This window comes from Borostomias antarcticus, assembly GCF_949987555.1.
Source record: "Borostomias antarcticus genome assembly, chromosome: 9".
NCBI lineage: Eukaryota > Metazoa > Chordata > Actinopteri > Stomiiformes > Stomiidae > Borostomias > Borostomias antarcticus.
Window position 1 is genome coordinate 8,259,596 of NC_140242.1, and position 23,209 is coordinate 8,282,804.

At 42.0% G+C, this 23,209-nt stretch overlaps 1 protein-coding gene across 1 annotated transcript; it reads left to right on the top strand.

Moving 5' to 3' along the window:
• Positions 1–390: 390 nt before the first annotated feature.
• LOC311312814 (patched domain-containing protein 3-like) lies at positions 391–22,994 on the top strand (the record flags this gene model as incomplete). Its single annotated transcript, XM_084442821.1, has 6 exons — positions 391–1,074; positions 1,485–1,612; positions 5,405–5,550; positions 5,711–7,273; positions 22,486–22,641; positions 22,801–22,994. 6 exons carry the CDS (start codon positions 391–393, stop codon positions 22,992–22,994), a joined length of 2,871 nt encoding a protein of 956 aa, XP_084298947.1.
• Between the last annotated feature and the right edge of the window lie 215 nt (positions 22,995–23,209).

The window sequence follows — 23,209 nt, forward strand, 5'->3', positions numbered from 1 at the left end:
GAAATTACGATCGGGTATTAACTCCATAGGCTAACCCTTCCTTATAGGCCTATAGGCTATAAGGAAATGGACAGTGAATTATTTTATAACTTGCTAGGAAACCATAACACGAGTTAATGTGTAACCAAATGTGTATCTACCATCATTGTTCCATGGAATAAGCCTTCCTGGTGTGATGGGCGTTCTTAAGAAGACAGTGTCATCCTGCCACATTCAGATATGGTTTTGAAGTTGAAAAAGTATCTACGGAATGCCTGGATGCACTGAAAACCCAAGGGTTTTGAGAAGTTGCCATCGGACCTGAATGGAAATTTCAAAGCAAGTTGTCTCAGCAGCATAGATTTTCTCAAACCGTCCTTTACAAGTTGAAACAGTAGGCCTATTTATAAAATGCCTAGGTGCAATACGAACTGCATTGAAAAACCTTTAGCCGAGGGTTTTGAGAAGCTTGGCAAATTTGTTGGAAGACATCCCTGGTGGTTTTTGATAATTCCCTTGTTCATTTCTGCTGGTCTCGGCGGAGGATTCTACTTCCTTGCAGACAGACAAGCAAACGACATCGAAGAACAGTTTACACCTATGAATGGACCTGCTAAGGAGGAGAGACTGGTGGTCAAAACAAACTTTCCATACAATGCCACTGATTTCTCTCGTTTGAGAATGTACACTGAAGGGACCTTTGCGTCTCTCATTTTGACAAACCCAACAAATATCCTCACAAACCGTGCTTTTGAAGATGTAGCTCAAATAGATCAACACGTCAGAGATTTTACCGTAGATACACTTAGTTTCAAAGACCTTTGTGCAAAGAAAGGCGGGGAATGTATGATTAATGCAATTTTTGATATTGTGAAAAATCCAGGAGAGGCTGAGAGCACATTTATAACGTACCCATTCAACGCCAGTATTTTCACGGCATCTGAAATCGGTGGCGTGACGCTCAATACCTCATCAGGGCAAATTGAGATCGCACGCGCAGTTAGACTCTTCTATTTCTTGAACGATAACGAGACCGCAAATAACATGTGGCTGAGAGAATTCATAAACATCGCTTCTAAGATGAAAGGAGGACAGGTAAGAACTACTTTTAAGAGAAATGTGTGCCATTTGAAATGTCATAAGTGCTATATTGAACTAATAGCGGTTTAGGCCCCCTACAACCCTTAAAGGACAATGCTCGTTTTTGACAACCTGGACCTTATTTACGACATATTATAAGACGTTTGACTCACCGAGATCACTTTGGTGTAGTTCGGAGGCATGTAGAAGAAATTTAAAATCCAGCGCGAGCCAGTATATCCATGTAATGGCGGTGGTCGGGGCACTTAGAATGCAGTTTCTAAATCTATTTTCTGCCGCGAAACGGTTGTTTTCATCAATCTGTCTTGATGAATTGCTAGTTGTGCTTCAGCTTGTGCTGAGTTTCAGATTCAATTTCAGAATCCAATCATCACAAACATCTAATCTCTCCTTGATCATTGCAGGTGTCCATTTCTTATTTCACTTCACTGTCAAGGCAAGAAGAATTTGAGAAAAATTCTGACTCCATTATTCCACTCTTCTCCGCGACATATGCCCTGGCCATTACCTTCTCAATCGTATCTTGTATGAGGTATGGTTTACTGTACTTTTCTTTTAAATTCTGCACATTTGATTGCAGCATCATCAGTAGTGTGGTGACGGAGGTATATTTGTACTGTATAAATATGCTCACTTATTTATCCACAGAAACACAGTATAGGCTACACTTATCCACCACTGATGTAAAAACTGTAAAAGCAATATCAGAGTACAAATGGCGCTCTGTGAGCACAGACCTCCACCCATGAATGCATGTCGTGTCTCTGTGCGCGCACACGTGCGTATGATCAGGACATATTTGGTATTGCTGCATTTGTTAGGTCGAGAGTGTTATGCCAGTTCAAACCCGGTATCTCTGTGACCTTCCCATGGTGAGAATTGACAATAAATGGGGGGGATTTTTTGCTCCTGAGCCACAGTCCAAAAAGTGAATGCAGGTGAATGTCCATCCATGTTTGGGCAGCTTGTTGACCTGCCCCGTGATTCGAATCTGCTCAAAATGTAATGGTTTCTAGGATGGCCCATGCTACAGCCCTCCACTGAGTTTCATAAAAAACGGAATGGTAGTTTTTGTGTAATCCTGGTCCAAAAACTAATGGAGGTGAATGGACAAATCAAGAAATGGCTTGTGGATCCACCCATGATTTGTATATGATTGGATTCTAAGTTGGCCCATGCAACATCCCACCACAAGTTTCATAAAAAGATTTGGTATTTTTTTGCATAATCCTAGTCGAAAAAATGAATGGAGGTGAATGGCTGGCCATGTTTGGGCAGCTCGTGGACACGCCCTGTGATTCACATCCACTCCAAAATGTAATGGTTTCTAAGTTCGCCCTGCTTCACCCTTCCACCGAGTTTCATGAAAATCGGTCTGGTAGTTTTTACATAATCCTGCTAACGAATGGACGGACAAACACGTCACCGAAAACATTATCTCTCGCCCTTTACTGTCACTGGGGTAGAGGTAAATTGACATTATACCCACTGACATTATATCCGCTGACATTATACCCACTTCTTCAGTCACCACTAGACACTGATCCTAATATACAACTACTGTACCTACAGCAGTGGTCAATAGTTTACATACACTTGTAAAGAACATGTATGTCATGGCAGTCTTGGGTTTCCAATAATTTCTTCAACTCTTATTTTCCTGTGATAGAGTGATTGGAGCACATACTTTGTCACAAAAAAACCTGAAGTTGAAGAAGTGAAACTTTTATGAAAGTTATATGGGTCTTCTGAAAATGTAACCAAATCTGCTGGTCCTGGGTCAAGAATATACGTACAGTGATGCTAATATTTGGTTACATGTCCTTTGACCATTTTCACCTAAACTAGGTGACAGAATCGGTACAGTTCAGCTAAATTTCTTGGCTTTCTGACATGAACTTGTTTCTTCAGCACTGTCCACATGTTCTCGTTGGGGTTTAAGTCAGGACTTTGGGAAGGTCATTCTAAAACCTTAATTCTAGCTTGATTTAGCCATTCCTTTACCACTTTTGATGTGTGTTTGAGGTCATTGTTCTGTTGGAACACCCAACTGTGCCCAAGATCCAACCCAACCCATTGGGTTTCTCCAATAAGAAATATGAGAAACATGAATATGTATTATTCAACATATTGTAATATATTGATTATCATATATTATGAAGTGTATTATTAAAGGTATAATAGGCTATGTAGTATGTGGATTATTTCCCCCATCTAGTGTCTAAAGATAAGAACTGCAACAACACAACGTATTTCAGTAGTCAACAGTAATCACAATCAAGTATTTCAGAGTGCCATGTAATAATTACGTTAGATGCTGTAGTGTGGAGATAACATTAGGTCTGGCTATGCAGATTCCAAGAAAGATAACGATAGCTAGTTAGCTAGCTTACCGGTTTAGTAGAAAAGTAGCCATGTCACCATGCGACTTTATCCCATGAAACTCCATAAACTCCATCCAACGAGCAAAGGCTGGCCGATATTTATCCGACTTTTTCTCCTTCTTCGGTCACTGAGCTTTTGAGATTCGTATCGCACGGTTCGCCGGGGCTTAGGCGGAGAAGGAGGACGACAAAACTCGACCATTTTACCAAACGTTTAGCTGAAAAGAGTGAGCAGAAGTGGACGGAAAAGCTGCCGTTTTATAGTCGCACATACACTTGATGCTAACAACATCGATAATGCTGCTAATTCATGGAGGTATAACGTTTGCTGGCTACTGCTAATCTCACAGTGGTGAAGCTAGAATAGTACCTGGCAACCCAGCGTGCAGTACCAACGCTGTAATACTATTGGCTGGTATGATATCAACAGTGTCATTGTCGGGCCATCAAAATTTCATAATGTAATAATTTCAGACAAAATATCATTTTTTATGGAAAAGCAATACTTTTACTCTGCAGCCTTCACAAAGCCCTATGGATGTATTATTTTAGAAAAAAAATATTTCTTTCGTTTCTTTTAATCCACATATAACATATTACACCTTTAAATATAAAATGGCATACAGTACATTACGACCGTTGTAGATGTGTAAATCAATCCGCAGAGGGGATTCAGGAAGCGGAACTACTTACGGTAGCTATTATTATTGTTTATGTTGCTAGGCTACCTAGTTTGCGAAAGTTTACACACGTATGTGCTGTGACTAAATAGTCCTATGCTTAATATTAAAAAAAAGCCCTTCCAGATGAACTAGAATCTTACTTTATGGCGAATTATATGTCAGAACGCCAACTAACACCTCGGTGAGCTTCTTGTCTTTGAAATCGAGAGTTTAACATGTTTTTGAAAGATTTTTCAAGGTGCCCACCCACATCCATTGTATGACCAAAACGGTGGTAGAGCAATTATCAGACTTTCTCAAAAGTGCTAATTTTGTCAACGTTTTGATCTGAACCATTGTATATGATCATAAGTAACCTTAAAACAGGGCTAAACATGCATTTTCCCTTTACTACTCCTAAGGTGCCACTTCTAGAGCAAGGGCTTCCTTATTGCACGACAGGCTTGACTGTGGACACTGACACCTGTGTTCCAGCAGCTTCTAATTCATTGCAGACCTGCTTTTTGGTGGTTCTCGGTTGACTCTTGACCAACCTGACCAATTTTCTCTCAGCAGCAGGTGATAGCTCGCAGTGACACAATTTTGCCATGCACTTTATACAGTACTTAAACAATTGTTTGCACAGTTGATCTTGGGACCTGTAGCTGCATTGAAATGGCTCCAAGTGACTTTCCTGACTTGTTCAAGTGAATGATCCCCTTTTCCAGATCCGTGCTGAGCTCCTTTGACTTTCCCATTGTAGCGTTTGTGGCTGAGTCTAATGATTGTATCAAATATGCCCTATTTAAATGGTCTCAGAGAAGTCACCAGCTGTAGTCGATCATAATAATTCATAAGACGTTATGAGGCCATACCACAAAGCTAATTTGATTGACACACAACTTTCTACATCACCAAAATTGATAATTCCTGTTGCTGTATGTATATTTTTGACCCAGCAGATTTGGTCACATTTTAAGTAGACCCATTATAATTTCATAAAAGAACCAAACTTCATAAATTATTTTTGTGACAAAGACGTATGTGCTCCAATCACTCTATTGAAGAAAAACAGAGTTGTATAAATTATTGGAAACCCACGACTGCCATGACATGTAGTTTACAAGTATATGTAAACTTTTGACCACAGCTGTACATTATATTCATGAAAAAATTACTCTTGTGAGAGGTTGTGGTACAAATTGCCAAATAAAAAATCTAAAAGCAGTGTGCAGTTAAAAGGATGTGAATTGTTGTTTCTTCTGCTTGTCGTTCTAGGTTGGACTGTGTGAGGAACAAGGTCTGGGTGGCTTCCTTTGGTGTCATCTCAGCTGGCATGGCCGTGCTGTCCAGTTTTGGGTTGTTGCTCTACTGTGGAATGCCCTTCGCCATGACTGTGGCCACAGCTCCGTTCTTGATTCTGGGTAAGTTTCCAAACTATGAGTCTTATTAATCATAACATATAACACATACATTTACTCACAAATCATTTGCAATGCAACATTGCTTTCTTTACTTTGTTTGTATCATTTTGCTTTTGATCAAAGGCCACATTTACTAAACTTACTTTTACTCTCTCTAAAGGAATTGGTGTTGACGATATGTTCATCATGATATCTTGCTGGCAGCATACTAAAGTTGACATCTCTCTAGAGGACCGTATGGCAGAGACATACAAAGATGCAGCTGTTTCCATCACCATCACCACACTGACCAATGCCTTGGCTTTCTACGTAGGTCTCCTAACTCCCTTTGGTTCAGTACAGTCTTTCTGTATGTACACTGGCACAGCTGTTATGTTCTGTTACTTATACAATGTAACCTTCTTTGGTGCCTTCTTGGCACTGAATGGACAACGAGAGGCGAGCAACAGACACTGGCTGACTTGCCTGACAGTTCCAAAACCTGACTCTGATAAGTATAATCTGTGTTCTGTAGGGGGAGCTTATGATAAACAGACCAGGGAAGAAGAATTAATGCCAATTAACAACTTTTTCAAGCGTTATTATGGGCCATTTCTGACAAATAAATTAACCAAAGTATTTGTGATGCTGCTTTATGCTGGGTATTTGGCTATAAGCATTTATGGTTGCTGCCAAATGGAAGAGGGCATCGATCTGAAAAATTTAGCAACTGATGACTCATATGTCGGTAGCTATTACGATAATGAGCGTGACTACTTTTCTGAGTATGGACCAAATGTTATGCTTGTTGTGACAGACACAGAGTTCAAATATTGGGATGTCAGTGCCCGGGAGCAACTGGATATTTGTCTACAAAAATTTGAGAATTTAAACATTGATGATCAACCATTGGTTGCCAAAGATATGGTTATATCTTGGCTTCATCAATATCTAAATTATGGAAAGGCAACCAATCTGAATCTCAATGACAAAAAAGTGTTCATTGATAATTTACCAAATTTTTTCAGTTTGTCAAGTATGACACACGATTTTAGACAAGATGTGAACTTTTCTGTGTCTGCGATATATGCCTCTAGAATGTTTGTTCAGACAGTCAACATTCGTACGGCCCTAGATGAAAAAAACATGTTGATTAAGTTCAGAGAGACAGCTCAGCACTGTCCCGGGGCGCTGCTTGTTTACCATCCTGCTTTCATTTTCTATGACCAGTATGAAGTCATTGTTAGTAACACCATCCAAAACATTGTCGTGGCCACTATCATCATGCTGGTAATCTCCCTTTTGTTGATTCCCAATCCCATATGTTCTCTGTGGGTGACCTTTGCCATTGCCTCTATCATAGTGGGAGTTTCTGGTTTCATGGCATTATGGGATGTTAATCTAGACTCCGTATCCATGATCAATCTGGTCATCTGCATTGGTTTCTCTGTGGACTTCTCTGCGCATATTTCTTATCACTTTGTCTCAAGTAAAGAGTCCACAGCTGATAAAAAAGCAATAGATGCAATCTTCAACTTGGGGTATCCTATTATTCAGGGAGCTGTGTCTACTATTTTAGGTGTGGTGGTGCTAGCTGCAGCTGAGAGCTACATCTTCAGAACCTTCTTTAAGATCATGTTCCTGGTCATTTCCTTTGGGGCCCTCCATGGTATTACCTTCATCCCAGTGTTTCTCACCCTCTTTAGCTGTAGTGCTCAAGTCAGTGAGGGAAAAAATAAAGCAGGTCAGTCAAACACTTACACACCACCAGGTAACGAAGTGATACAATTACCAAGAATTGGGAATAACAGGTCAGAAACATCAATTAAACAACATGTTCCTAGAGTTACCAGTCATGGAATAGTTAATGAGACATGTACTACTGACCAGGCCCGCATTAAGACACCCATGGGCCCCGGGGCTAGGCATTTTCCTAGCCCCCCCCCCCCCCTCCCAGTAACAGTACCCTCACCACCACCAGCAACACCACCCCCGCCACTGCTACCAACACACACAAAGAATTTCACTATATTGTAACAATCTCTGCAACTCAGCATATTGTATTATTAATTTGCTTATTATTTGAGCCAAGTTTCATATTTATAAGTCAAAATTTACAATTCTACTCTTAAGCCAGGCGCACACACTCCGGTCCAGCAACATCCACACTCTAGCGCCAACATCACTCTGAACTAATGACGCAGGCAAGCTCCCTTTAACCCCCCTCCCTCACCAACACAAGCCCTGAGCATCAATAACAAAAACCTATTCATCACATACAACCTGGCTGCACGCATCATTCTGTCCACTCACAATTAGAGCAAGCATAAGATAGCCTACTGATCAATAGAAACACGCAGGTAGGCTAATAATGCCTTAGGTTTAAATTTGATTTGCATTCAATGCATTCTTACCTTTAAAAAGGCTTCTTCCTGGCTTTACGCCTGGCAAAGTTCTTAATTAGAGCAGTAAAGGGCTCTCAGAATGTCATTTTCCAAAGACATCAATGTCAAGTGGTTGAGTCTTTCTTGTCCCATTGTAGAGCGCAGTCTGTTTTTGAGGTCTGAGTTTTGAAAAGGAGTGCTCTCGAGAGGCATTGGATACAGGCAGAGTTAAGTAAATCCTTAAGGCTATATCCATCTTTGGAAATACTGAAGACAGGTCCATCTTTCTTATTAATCTTAATGGTATTTCTTATGAAGCATTGCAGCAGCTGAATTTAGCTAAAGCTTTCGCTACATTTTCAAAAACGAGTAAAGCTATGCTAGCTATAGAGCATAGCCCGGCAGGTAGCTAGCTACTTTGACAGGGCATCCATCGTAGGCGTAGCCTACATCGGTGTAATTAATAGCTTTGATTACGGCCCTGTTACAATGGAGTAGAACGTTAATCAACCTTATTAATTAAACTTGTCATTCTTGTTTACAAGCTCAAAATATCTGGTGTGCAAAAGGCCTAGCCTGCTTGTGGCTGATGTTGCCCGTCTCCTCAGCTCTAACTGCCGGCGACTCATCGGCCAATGTTGACGCAGGGTCTTCGTCCTCAGGCCCAGCACTTGCAGCTACTTTGAAATACCCCGTTAACTTTGGGATTTTTGTCAGTAAATGTGTTTCCTCTTAGTTTTTTTACGTTTAGTCGACCAACTTTCACTTTTCTTTGAGTTTCAATTGACATCTTTGGCTATATTATGTTGTCTCTCAAGTCGAAGTCGCTCACAAAACTTCACTCAAGCAGCCAGTCAAATCACCAGCTAATCAAATCACGGTATGTAAATACTCCAGTCACAGAGCCAATCAAATCGGCAATCGAATCGCGCTTATATTAGCGGAGCTTTGAACTTGAGCCACTTCGAGTCCGCTCCAAGGAACGCAGGACGCCCGTAGCGGACTGTGCAGCGGAAAGGGCCCACAGCGGGCTGTGGGCCCTTTACGCCGTTGCGTCGTATTAGCGTGCATTAAATCGGGCTTGCTACTGACCCTCACTGCCCCTGACATACTGTCCGTGTATTTATGTACAACACGTTTTCAGAGCCCTGACTGAGCTGGAAAAAGGGGGATTTGGGGAATTTACAAACCCTTTTCTGTCTGGCCTTAACAAGCGAGATGTAATGTTGCTGTAGTGCAATAGTTGCTTTTATCTTTTTCTAGCTAACCTTCAACTTATTGTATTTTATAGTCAATAGACTTTATTCATTCATTTATTTATTCATACGTGTGCAACTGGTTTCTACTGTAGGCTATACGATTCATGCAGATGGTTTCTACTGTATAATGTTAGATTTCATAGATTTGTTAGATTGTGTACTCAATCAGCTGAATAGAAGTTAAATATACTAGTTCATGCAATTTTCCCCTGGGGATCAATACAGTACCTACCTACCTACCTTCTACTGTACCTACACACCTTAATGTTTATATGAGAATGTAAATGATCATACTACAGGAGAATGTTTAATGTTTATTCCGGATCCTCATTAGCTATCACCCAATGTGACAGGTATTCTTACTGGGGTCTACATATAGGCTAATACAAACAAATATACAAATCATACAAATATACAAACAAATACAGTATACAAATCATACAAACATACATACTCTACATACAAACACAAACTAAAATACAATAAAAAATTAACAAGTTAACAATTAATTAAAACTAATTCCTTTATCAATAGAGGAACCACTCCTCACTCCTTCACAGCATCAATACCAACTCAAAAATAATTCATTATCAGTCCTACAACAAGGTCTCAATTAAACCAACAAATTTCAATCCCTCTATCGAATCTGTCTAAAGTTCTTAAAACCCGTCCACTTGTCAATGTTCCAATCAAATTCCTCTAAACTATGTCCCACCCTCATAGCTTGTTTGCGTCGGAAATACATCAAACTACGGAAGTTAGATGATCTCAAACGTCCATTACTGTGCGACTTTAATCAGTGCTTGTATGGGATTATAGTCCCCTCAAATTAATAACTTCTGGTGGTAGGGAGTTCCACGCTGACATTGCCCTATACATCACCGTACTCTTTAATGCATTTGTCCTAGGTTTTGGCATAGTAAAACCTTCTAATGCCACCTGTCTTGTTAAATACGCATGTCTATCACTTGTATAACTAATAGATTCATATAAATAATATGGTTCCTTCTTCACACAAATATTTCTAAAAAATTAATAAGACTCTTATGCATTTTTATTACATTTGTTCTATTCCTACATTTAAGTGCTAATTTAGCTGCCTTTTTGCAGCACCTGACCACACAGCTGTACAATAATCTAAATGTGCCAAAACCAGAGCTTGTATAACCTGCACCACCGATGTCTCTGTTAAATAATTAGCACATCTCCTAATCACTGCTAATCCTCTCCCCTTTTTCTTTAATATATAATTTATGTGTGTAGACCATGACAGGTTTCTAACGTTACACCAAGTAATTTTGCTTGATCAACTTGTACAATTTCTGTTTTATCTAATGCTAAATTTAATTTAGGATTTTACTGTAACATAAATTGAGTTCCAAATAATATATAGGCTACTTAGTTTTTGAAATATTTAACACAATTTTATATTTCTTAACCCACTCCAATACCTGCTGCAACTCTTTATTAGGATCTTCTGATAGCTTCTCCACAGTAGATGAGGCCATATATAATGTTGTATCATCAGCGTATGTAGCCAAATTAGCCCTATTCAGGACCAATGGTAAATAATAATGGACTTAGAGAGCTCCCTTGTAGTACACCAGATTTTACATCTCTACTATCCGATAGGCTCCCATTAAAGAACACTCTCTGTTTTCTACCTGACAAATAACTTGCTACAGACTTGAAACCAGTGGCGATTTTAGCATGGCATTTCTGGAGGGGCAGTTTTATATTATGTCACCATCACAAGAACTGAAGGTAGCCAATTAGTCTACGGTAGGTACATCAGAGCAGAGGCTACAACACACAAAGATAACGACACATTAACACACGCAGAGTAGGCTAATTAGACCCATAAGAGAGCGCATGCCCGGTCCAGGGTTCTGAAAGTGACAGGTGTGCACCCATCAGACCTGGGCACTACGCATAACCTATTAGTACTCCACTTACTGTATATCACTCCCAAATAGTCTACTAGAGTGAAGGCGCACTGTCCACATTAGTCCCCCTCACACATCGTCTCAAAAATGCACCGAAAAATGCCTGGGTTCAGTGAGTTCGCTGACTCGTGACCACGCAAACCCATTTCACACTTCCCACACAGTTTAATAAAAGTGCACTTTACCGATTCTCCTCGGTCTGTTTGTTGTGCTCCGCGATGGAACGGCGAAACGCATCATCTAGTTGTGCCTGGACGTTGAGCTGCCCCAGTAAACCCAGCTTCATGGCACAGTTCAGATGGGACGCAGAGCTTTCATGCTTCGCTGTTCTTTCTGACAGATGTCTTTGAATCCAGACGATGCCCAAACAGAGTCTCCACCAAAAAGAATACAAGGGAAACAGAACAGCGCACTTTTCGAGGTGCTAGCAGTTAGCCACTTCTTTTTCTCAAACCATTCCTGTTTGAAGGTACGGGTTACCTTATCTGCAGCCTGAAGCAGCACCAATTCTTCTGGTCGTATGGCCCTAAACGTTTTATTTCCAGTTTCTCTTCAAGTTTCAATGTACTAAACCGCACATTCAACAAATAATCTACACTATTCATTGTTGCACCTGAAAACACTTTTAATCTCTACAAAACTTTAGCTAGCAGCATTGGCTAACGTAGATCGACATCGACAATGACCCAGTAGTTCAACTTTGATCAACGTTGTTTTATTATTCCCGGGCTAAACCTGTTGCCAGGTAGATTTCGTAGGGGAAGAGACTTCTCTGCCCCTCCACCCAATTAAATCTGCGTGATATTTTTTCACATTACTCCCGACCACGCTCACATTGTCGCTATAGCAACAGTAGGGGAGAACGTTTAGGTGCCCCTCTGCCGAGTCAGAGCAGTCTGTGACACACTCATACAAAGGGAATTACTGCAAAACAGCACTATATATAGTGTCAGTCAGGTTTATTATATTTATACATGCTATTTTCACCACTGAATCACTATTTTGTATTAATTATAAATTAGATTTTTCCGAAACACAGTTGTAGGCTAAGATGCATCTTGCACAACAGCGCCACCTGGTGGGGCACTGCCCCACCTGCCCCTAATGTAAAATCGCCACTGCTTGAAACTATAAGCTCTTAGTTTATCTACTAACATTTCATGGTCTATCCCGTCGAATGCCGCACTAAAGTCTAATAAAACTGACCCCTACAGTACCACCTTTTTCTCATCCATGTTCCTAAGACAATTATCCACAATTTGAGCTAGAGCCGTGCACGTTGAATAGCCATCCCTGTAAACATGCTGTGAATCTGAGTTTAGTTTAATTTTCTCCATTAATTTTGCTAATCCAGACAAAATGCCTACAGGTCTGCTATTCGCACCTGTTAGCGTTGCTTTTGCATTTTTAGGCAATGGAATTAGGCTTGGAAGGAGGCAAAGATGAGGGCCTACTCCCCATTTTATACTCTGATTAATAATGTGTGTTACTACAACTACTATCTGCTGTGCTGAAATTCTCAGTAACCTACCATCTATAGGCTACCATCTAAGCCTGATGGCTTTTCAGTTTTAATAGCTAATAACATTTCCAACACTCTTTTGGTTTCCATGGTCCTTAATTCAGATGTACATTCTTTATCCTTCATGATGATGTCTGACATTTCAGTTAATTAAGTACACACCACCTGTCCACCATTCATATTTCTTCTCAAGTTTTCCACCTTAGATACAAAATAATCATTGAAATACTGTGCAATTTCATAAGGCTTTGTAATAAATGACAGAATAAATATTTGAAAGCAATATAAGAGCATTTCTGCATTACTGTACATCCTATTATTTTTTAAATGTCACCTGGTGCCTGAATTGTGTATTTTCCATTACATAAATAAAGACATTTCCAGCTGAATAATATACTTGTTCATGCAATTTTCCCCTGGGGATCAATAAAGTATCTACCTACCTATACTACCTATCTACTGTAGGCCACCTACCTACCTACTGTACAGCTTGTATGAGCATGTTAATGATCTACAGGATAATAAATATTTGAAAGCAATACAGAATGAGCCTTTCTGCATTATATTCTATTATTTTTTCAATGTTACCTGGTGCCTGAATTGTGTTTTCCTTTACATAAATAAATACATTTCCACCACAAATTGATGCAGAAAAGGCATAATATCATATCACTTCATATCCCCCCCTCCCCCCAGCAGTGAGGTAGCAGGACCCAGTGGGAGGAGCCTCACAGTTGACATGGCCTTCCTCAGAGCCAGCCCCCCCCCCCCCCCCCCCCCACACACACACACACCACGGCACACAACACACTCTCACACACCCCAGCTTAGAAGGGTCAGAGGGGAGCGGAGCCCCGCACCACTCAGGACGGGGGGACCAGAGAGCAATGCGGCCCCCCAGGACAAACCATCAACCTAGAGGAGTCAGATCTTTCACCGGAGGCTCCCTACCATCACCCCTGCCTCCAAAACATCATTCTGAACATTGGCACAAATTACATCATGGATCTCAAGTCTGGCGCCTTAAAAAACGAACTATGTTAATTTATTTTCCTCCCTTCTGGACTCGGCTCTCAAAGTCATAATTTCTGCCCCCCTCCTCAGTCCCCACCCTTCAGAGAGGAGGCGAGAAGTGGTCTAGACTTTATGCCCTCCACTCCTGGCTACAAAAGCTCTGCACAGCGACTGGATTCGATTTTGCGAATAACTGATCTCTTATTGGTGATATCTTCCCTGCTAATAACAGATGGGCTCCACCCAAACAAAACCAGTGCGCAAGTACTGCCTGACAACCTTAGAAGATGCACTGCTCTATGACACAAGGTCCTTTCAAAGGAAAAGGAGGCTAGGCCCGTCCAGTCTCGTAGCAAATGATGTACATAATATCCATAGTGTTGTTTTAAATAGAGAATCCAGTGTAAAAGTCAGTTGAAGAGAGAGCCCTGGGGCCTCATTTATCATTGAGGTACGCCTTCTTTTACACGGTCTTTTCCGCGATTTCAGGCGTACGCAGTTTCCCCCCCCCACAGCGCGATCTATCAAGCCAAAAGGGCGGATATTTAGTCGCCTTTCTACGCGCTTTTGTAGGACACCTCTCAACTTGTCGTACCGATTTACACGGGTTTCTACACCCTTTTTGAACACAGGGGGAACTGACGACGCAGGTGGTGCGTCGGTGAATTACAATGTTTGATGGAGAGAATAAGAGCGAAAGTTTATGAACGCACAATCATGTAGGCTAATAGCCCAATTCAGCACAAACATATATCGCAATGCAAGATCGTGTCCTCTAACCGGCTCATTAATGGTCCGATATGGATTTGTTCCCCATACTTAACCTATGCGCACACCTAATGCAGGCACTCCATCAAACGGCAATAATTGACCAATTAGATTATCATTAATATGTGATCATGTGGACCTGTTTGCTGTTTGGTAAGCATATAAATGACAGTCCTCCTGTGCGTAATGCGAGCCTAAATGAATCCGGCGCTACTCGGCCTACTGGCCGAGATAGAACTCCAAAGAGGTGACGGCAGAGGTGATATATGAGGCCCCAGAGCGTGTAAATTCAGGTGTAAAAGAGGGCGTACGACGAAAACGAGAAAAGGGCGAACTGCCGCGTACGACGAGAATATTTAGGCTACACGCTTTTCGGATCTGTCAAACATGGCGTACACGCTGCTGCGCCGATTCCTCAACGAAAAATCCGACGGTGTCGTAGAAGACAGCGGACGTGCACGCGCCTCGTGTTCCGCCCTCGCCACGCCCAAATTCAACCATATATGGTCAAAACTATGACAGCGCACAACGTGGATACCCCGGAAGGAACCGACATAATATAGCGTGGAGAAAAAAAGGCAAGACAATTACGTTTATGGAAAAACGCGGAAAGAAGAGAAACTTTTCGGAGACGGAGGTGCATGTGCTTGTTGGTGAGGTCCACGCGAGGAAAGAAAATCATCTTCGGAAGGTATTTGTACGAGCCTACATTTGTCTGATTGCTCCTACAGTTTAGGTAGCCTACTGTACGTTTCGTGCATCCTGTATTTGGCGTAGGCTACACGGACATGCTGTATTATGTGGCTGTGAGGAAAGCAAACATTCCACACATTCTGTGGTAGGCTATGATTGATTTAGGACCAAAAACAGGGAACGATAACACAGATGATCACTTCATAATGTTAGACCACATTAAACATTTTCCCCTCTTGGAAATTAAGACTCTCATCTAAATCACCCGGTAAATCACACTTAAGCATTTATTTGGCTGCCAACAGAAAAACATATCAATTGAATATGGCTACACAATGAAATGTTTAATGCATAATCAAGTTAACAGACAAACTCAAAGAAAATGACTGAAATTGTTTCTCCAGACTCTGACGTGGGGTGGGACTCAGAGGAGGGGGAGTCTGCAGTGGTCCTTGACCTGACGGTCGTGCCCCCGCCGGTTGCAGCCTCCACCTCCAGCGCCACGACCTCCAGTGCCTCCACCTCCAGCGCGCCGGCCTCCACCTCCAGTGCCATCTCCAGCGCCTCCGTCTCCGTCTCCACCGCCCACGCCTCCACCTCCGGCTGCCAGCGTCCCTGCCTCAAGGGTCCCTGAGGGCTGGGCTTCCTCTCAGACGCTGTGCTGGAGGCTCATGACCCTAGAGGCCCAGAGGGACATGGCAGAAGGGATTGGGGCAGTTGTGCAGCAGTTGGTGGAGGTCACCACATTACACCACCAGAGCCAACAGGACATCCTCACTGCACTTCATTCCCACACATGCTGTCACGGACCTCACACAGTCACTCACTACCACACTCACGGACCTCACACATGCACTCACAAACGCACTCACACACCTCACACAGTCACCCACCAACAGACAATAAAATGGTAACAATGTGAACCTGACTTTGTCTTCATAGCTGGCGCATGACCTCAGTGCGGGCCCTTTGGCCCCGCTGGTAACCCTCATGACGGGGAGGGGGCTGAGGGCTTGGGTCCTCATTTTGTGGTGGGGTCTTGACTGGTTCTCATTCTTATCAGCTTTGAATATATATCTTGGCAAACATAACACAGGATGATGTACAAGGAGGGGACAGATACCTAGTGAAAGTACTATTGGTTGCTAGTAAAAAGACAATAATGAGCGCTTGGTATAAGGTGGAACCCCCAACCAAGGAGCAGTGGCTGGGTGTTGTGGAGAAGATTTATGTTAGGGAGAAGTTCACGCATGCATTGAGGATGCAGGAAGGAAAGTTTGAAGGGAGATGGGAAAAATGGATGGATTCTAGAAGGAAGTGTGATGATACCACTAATATTGAAATTGTAATATTTGATTAAGAGGAAAAAGCTGCATGGATGGAAGTACCCATAAGCTGTTATTGTAAGTTTTTATGTTTTATTGTATTGTCGTTGTATGGATGGAAAATGCTAATAAAGATTAAAGTAAAGAAGAAAAAGAATATATCTTGGCTATGCACACACCAACAAGCCAGCCGTCACGCGCAGCGCCTGCCTCCAGTCTAGCCCCTACCCTGCTGTGCGCCAGGATTGATGAGTACTGCGTCGAGCCAGGCCACCGTGCCACTACACTTGTGATGAGCATGTCGGCGTCACATATGATTTGGGTATTTATAGTGTGCACATTTTTGCGATTCACATAGACGTATTCATTCAATGATGGTGCCCTTATGTGGGTGCAGTCGCCATCGCCGTCACCTCTTTGGAGTTCTATCTCGAGTAGCGCCGGATTCATTTAGGCTCGCATTACGCACAGGATGACTGTCATTTATATGCTTACCAAACAGCAAACAGGTCCACATGATCACATATTAATGACAATCTAATTGGTCAATTATTGCCGTTTGATGGAGTGCCTGCATTAGGTGTGCGCATAGGTTAAGTTTGCGGAACAAATCCATATCGGACCATTAATGAGCCGGTTAGAGGACACGATCTTGCATTGCGATATATGTTGGTGCTGAATTGGGCTATTAGCCTACATGATTGTGCGTTCATAAACTTTCGCTCTTATTCTCTCCATCAAACATTGTAATTCACCGACGCACCACCTGCGTCGTCAGTTCCCCCTGTGTTCAAAAAGGGTGTAGAAAACCGTGTAAATCGCAAGCCCCCAGGATTCGAAATCTAAAGTGAAGGCCTATTGAACCGCGCCATCTTGGCTAGATTTGTAGTCACTTGGCTATTTCCGGTGACTTTTGACTTGCGCAGTTGAGTTTCTCTGGCCGACGCGCGTCCACAAAAAAGTTCACATTTATCTGAAATGTAGACGCGCGTTCCCGGCTCTCTCGGCTCTCCCCGCTTTGATTTAGCAATGAAAACCGGCTTGCATATTAACCTGTTTTTGTCAAATATATCAATTGGAGAAATTATTTTTTGATCCTGGCATCTTAGTTTTAACAGGTTAAATATAATTGAACATGTTTTGTTTGCTAGTGGATGGTATTCATTCCGTTCGCGATAACGTTATTGCAGCCAGGCTAAATTCCTCCAGGGAGCCAGTGACCGGCGAGTTGAAGAGCTTCACTCCCCGCCAGCAGGAGCATTGGCCGCGGCTACCGCATCTCGGATAACCCGCTGAGTTCCTGGCTGCTATTTCACACTCGCCCTTGATCAATCCCAATACCGATCCATGGTAACAATGAATCAATCGTTCAGATCAGATCGGAAGTGCTGCATGCATGTTACAACATCATTGTTACCTTTATTAACATAACCATAGCCTACATTTATCTCTCTAACGTTAGGCTATCCATCTTACACCAGTCGGCCATTCGATAAATGGAAGCGGTGAACGCCCAAACTCAGTGTATCGTTTCATCTTCATGCTACACATCAACTCCTTTACATTGTATGTGAATAAATTCCTGTTATTCTAAAAATATCCCATTTCTGTCCATTCCTGGAAAAGGCTAATAATTGCTGTCAAATGATCACTCCAGTTTATCAACGTATCCCACTACCATTTCAACTATGCACAGGAGGTTGTCTTGTGGTCATTTTCATTAAAAAATGATTAGCCTGATCAGTTTGTTGTATGTATTAAGCCCTTTTTGAGCGGTATGCTTGTATTAATAGCTTATAGCTTGCCATACTCACCAACCTTGGGACCTCAGAAATAGGGAGCATTTCCAAACCAAATTGCGGGGGGGGGGGGGGGGGGGGGCATTAAAAGCATTACAAATTAGACATTAAAAGCATTAAAACGAAATGTGAAACATTATATATATATATATATATGTGTGTATGGAGCAATTGTTTTTAATGTCCGACTTTTGTCTGTGCTGTTCAGTAAATGTGCATCTGTCCTAATTTATTGTAGCCTATCTATCTACTACACAACCTAGTTCAAATTTATGAATCTCCCGCGGAAGTCAGGAGGGTTGGCAAGTAGGCTATGGTCACTGCTCCCCAGTAAAATTGAATAATTGAGGGGTTACTTACAGTACAAAAAAGTACAGCATTTGTAGAACTCGGATGATACTACATAAATTGCCATGCAAAGCCAGAGACTGTTGCTTGTAGACGACAAGACTGCTGTAACCATTCAAATGTGGAGGCTACACTGCATTGAAGGTGGGTTGGCTTACTTGACACAGAACACAGAAAACGGACACCACAAAAAAGGGCTTAAAGCAGGTCCTAAACAGCAGCAGGTCTGGTTGAGGTGTGAACTGGTCTCCTAAAAATGGCTTGAGCTGTGAGGATAAGAGGAGGCACACTGTTTCTGTTATTACATTTCAATAATAGAATATGACACACAAACCACATACATACACACATACACATACAGCCCGTCATGGTTTAAAGCCCACTCACCAACGTCAAGGTGCAAGCCTATCGAGTGGGAACACGAGACCAATCACGAACAGGACAAACTCAGACGGGATAACACAGCATACAAATAATCAAGGAATATGTATGTTGTCATGCTGTTTCACATTTCGTTTTAATGCTTTTAATGTCTAATTTGTAATGCTTTTAATGCCCCCCCCCCCCCCCCCCCCCGCAATTTGGTTTGGAAATGATCACGCCGCGGGAGATTCATAAATTTGAACTAGGTTGTGTAGCAGATAGGCTACAATAAATTAGGACAGATGCACATTTACTGAACAGCACAGACAAAAGTCGGACATTAAAAACAATTGCTCCATACACACACATATATATATAAGACAATCTCCTGTGCATAGTTGAAATGGTAGTGGGATACGTTGATAAACTGGAGTGATCATTTGACAGCAATTATTAGCCTTTTCCAGGAATGGACAGAAATGGGATATTTTTAGAATAACAGGAATTTATTCACATACAATGTAAAGGAGTTGATGTGTAGCATGAAGATGAAACGATACACTGAGTTTGGGTGTTTTCAGTCAACGTTGGCGTTGACCGCTTCCAGCTATCGAATGGCCGACTGGTGTAAGATGGATAGCCTAACGTTAGAGATAAATGTAGGCTATGGTTATGTTAATAAAGCTAACAATGATGTTGTAACATGCATGCAGCACTGCCGATCTGATCTGAACGATTGATTCATTATTACCATGGATCGGTATTGGGATTGATCAAGGGCGAGTGTGAAATAGCAGCCAGGAACTCAGCGGGTTATCCGAGATGCGGTAGCCGCGGCCAATGCTCCTGCTGGCGGGGAGTGAAGCTCTTCAACTCGCCGGTCACTGGCTCCCTGGAGGAATTTAGCCTGGCTGCAATAACGTTATCGCGAACGGAATGAATACCATCTACTAGCAAACGAAACATGTTCAGTTATATTTAACCTGTTAAAACTAAGATGCCTGGATGAAAAAATAATTTCTCCAATTGATATATTTGACAAAAACAGGTTAATATGCAAGCCGGTTTTCATTGCTAAATCAAAGCGGGGAGAGCCGAGAGAGCCGGGAACGTGCGTCTACATTTCAGATAAATGTGAACTTTTTCGTGGACGCGCGTCGGCCAGAGAAGCTCAACTGCGCAAGTCAAAAGTCACCGGAAGGCCAGAAAAGCACAACTGCGCAAGTCAAAAGTCACCGGAAATAGTCAAATGACTACAAATTTGCCAAGATGGCGCGGTTCAATAGGGCTTCATTGTTGATAGCGGCCAGTGAATGGAGTAGCTGTATCCAGTTCTTATAATACATCCATGGTAAATCGGTACGGCTACTTGAGAGGTGTCCTACAAAAGCGCGTAGAAAGGCGACTAAATTTTCGCCCTTTCAGCTTGATAGATTTCGCTGTGTGGGGGGGGGATGGCGTACGCCTGAAATCGCGGAAAAGACCGTGTAAAAGAAGGCGTACCTCAATGATAAATGAGGCCCCAGGAATAATTAATTCTATTGCTATTGCTATTGCTATTGCTATGTTCACCACAAAGTGAACCACAAAGCTTCACCAGCATCGGTGACCCGTTTACAGGTAAATATTAACATAATAGTGGTCATTAATTGTTGTATCATGAATGCCTGATGTTTTAATAATGATATACTTTCAAGTTGGTCCACAACTCTCTCAATGGCTAACGCAAGTTTGCACGCTAATTTCAAAACTTCTGTTTGTGTTCCACGTTAGCCAAACTCTGTCGTTTTCTTTATTATTGGTCCTTCATCTCAATATTAATTTATTGTTTATGTAACATTACCGTTAATGTTACTTGCATGAAGTGATGTGGTGACCAGGGATATTGTCATTGATTTTATTCTAATACCATAATAATATCATAGCTAATAATACCGAGTCATATCAACTACAAGTTGACTGCTGGCTCATGTGCACATTAAAAATAACTAGGTAATCGCAAAATTGCTGTTTTATTTCATCCATTTTCTCTGTCTATAAGGGGAACTTTCATGACTGAAATGTACTTCATTCCAATGGTCAAACACATGCCTGAAGTTCATCAACCGGGTCAATGAGTTGGGTATGGATGTGAACCAAGCCATATCCCACCCCTACACCCAGAGTCTGTTCCAGTATGTCTGTGGTCTGGGCCCCAGAAAAGGTTCCCACATGCTCAAGGTAAACCAATACTGTATAGCACAAAAGGAGGGCCAGAATGGGACCCTGTGTGCTGTAGTTATCAATCAATCAATCAATCAAAGCTTTATTTATATAGCGCATTTCATACCCAGAGGCAACACAATGCGCTTAACAGAGAACAAGGGAGGTGGGCAGACATCCCACCCCTACATATTCCAGAGGGAAGCAAAAAAACAGTAATCACCCGGGGGCCATATAAGTGAGCTGTAAAAATTCTTCCCTGACCCCTCTCAACGAGGCGATCGAGCAAGCTCCTGGAGTATGTTTGTCTACCGGCTAAGAACATTTATTGAGCAATAAATAACATTAAATTACATTTTCAGAGTAAGAGAGGCTAATAACATCATAGGAGAGGCATGGCAAACACTGGTGTATGTCTGTGTGTGCATGAATGTGCCTGGGCCCAGATAGAGGCAGGGGTTAGGGTAGGGTGGGGTGTAGGAAAAGGATACGGACCCGGGTTAGGGTGAGGGGAAGATATGTATCGAGTGGAGTATCCTATTTTAGATCTCACTGTGTTTGACTACCTTACTTGTCTGTGGTTGTGTGTGTGTGTGTGACTTGACCCTGTGATTCTAATTTTTCATTTCAGAATCAGCCACCAAGTGTGTGTGTCAAGATCCCGCAGAGTGTTCAAAAGACTCCGACCACCTCTGTGTCACTCCAGGAGATGGGCTTGTTGTTGTGACAATGACAGGATGTGAGTTTAGGGGGAGGAGGTGCAGGGGGGAGGAGATCAGTGTAGTCAGTGTTGAGGCCTGTCTGCCATGAGAGGTCAGTCACTATGGTTACAAACGTACAACTGTACTACTGATGCACTGATCCCTATAGTATTGCACTGTAAAGAGGGGTATTCCCCTTTCTAACACTTGTAGCCTACTGTACATATACATATCTAATGTGTTCCTGATGTCTTCATCAAAAGAGGTTTTTAAGTGAAAAGAGTCTGTACATTTTTCATACGGCAACCTAAAATGGTGAAATTCCTACCCTGGTAGGTACTAGCCCTGTTTTTTTTCTACAGTAGACCTACAAACCTATTAATGAGAATAAATCAATATCTGGTGTTGAGCTATAGATTGAAGATAACTTTGGGTGATGAGAGGGGTGGTGCTCATCTCCCCCATAGTCCTGGAAACAAAGCATCCAATTGTAGCTATATTATCATGTGCCACTAGGTGGAACCATCAGTTCAAGGTTGATATAGTATGTCCCTCAGTGTGATTCTTGTCAAAATAATAGTAATACAAATATTTTTACTAGAGCCATTTCCCCCTTCACTATGTCTCAATAGGGGCCAGGGTCATCATGGCCTGCAGAGACATGGAGAAAGCAGCGGCGGCCATGGAAGAAGTCAAAGAAGGCTCTGGCAACCAAAATGTTATAATCTTGAAACTTGATTTGGCAGACACAAAGTCAATCAAGGAGTTTGCAGAAGTCATCAACAAGGGTATGAGTGTGTGGCATGACAAAACACATTAGGCCTACTTAGCCAGCAAGTCAGCATCTGTTGATATTTCCATTGATTAGCCTATCTGCTTGAGTTTAAACTTGGATGAACTGTGTACCACATTAATGATATTTATATGTTTTGTCTTCTTTTCTGTAGAGGAGACACAGCTGAACATCCTCATCAACAATGCTGGGGTTATTATATGCCCCTATGGAAAAACAGCAGATGGCTTTGATATGTATATCGTGAGTAGTAAAGTGAATTGCATCACGACTGCACAGTTGACCATCAGCACCGATCGCCATCTTGCTCTGCCTGTTGTGTTTTGGGAAGAGATTGATTCTGTCTAACCTGCTCTCATCGGCTTGGTGATATTTTGAAGTGTCATGTGATGAAGGCGCTTGCAATGGCCAGCATACATGATTCTAACCCACTTCTCCATGGCCAGGACAGCACAAGGTGCAATATCTTACACTGCATTGATGCTTATTATACAACGGCTTGTGTGAATATTCGATTGTGATTGGCCAAGACGCATTCGAGAGGCATACATTATTTATCCACA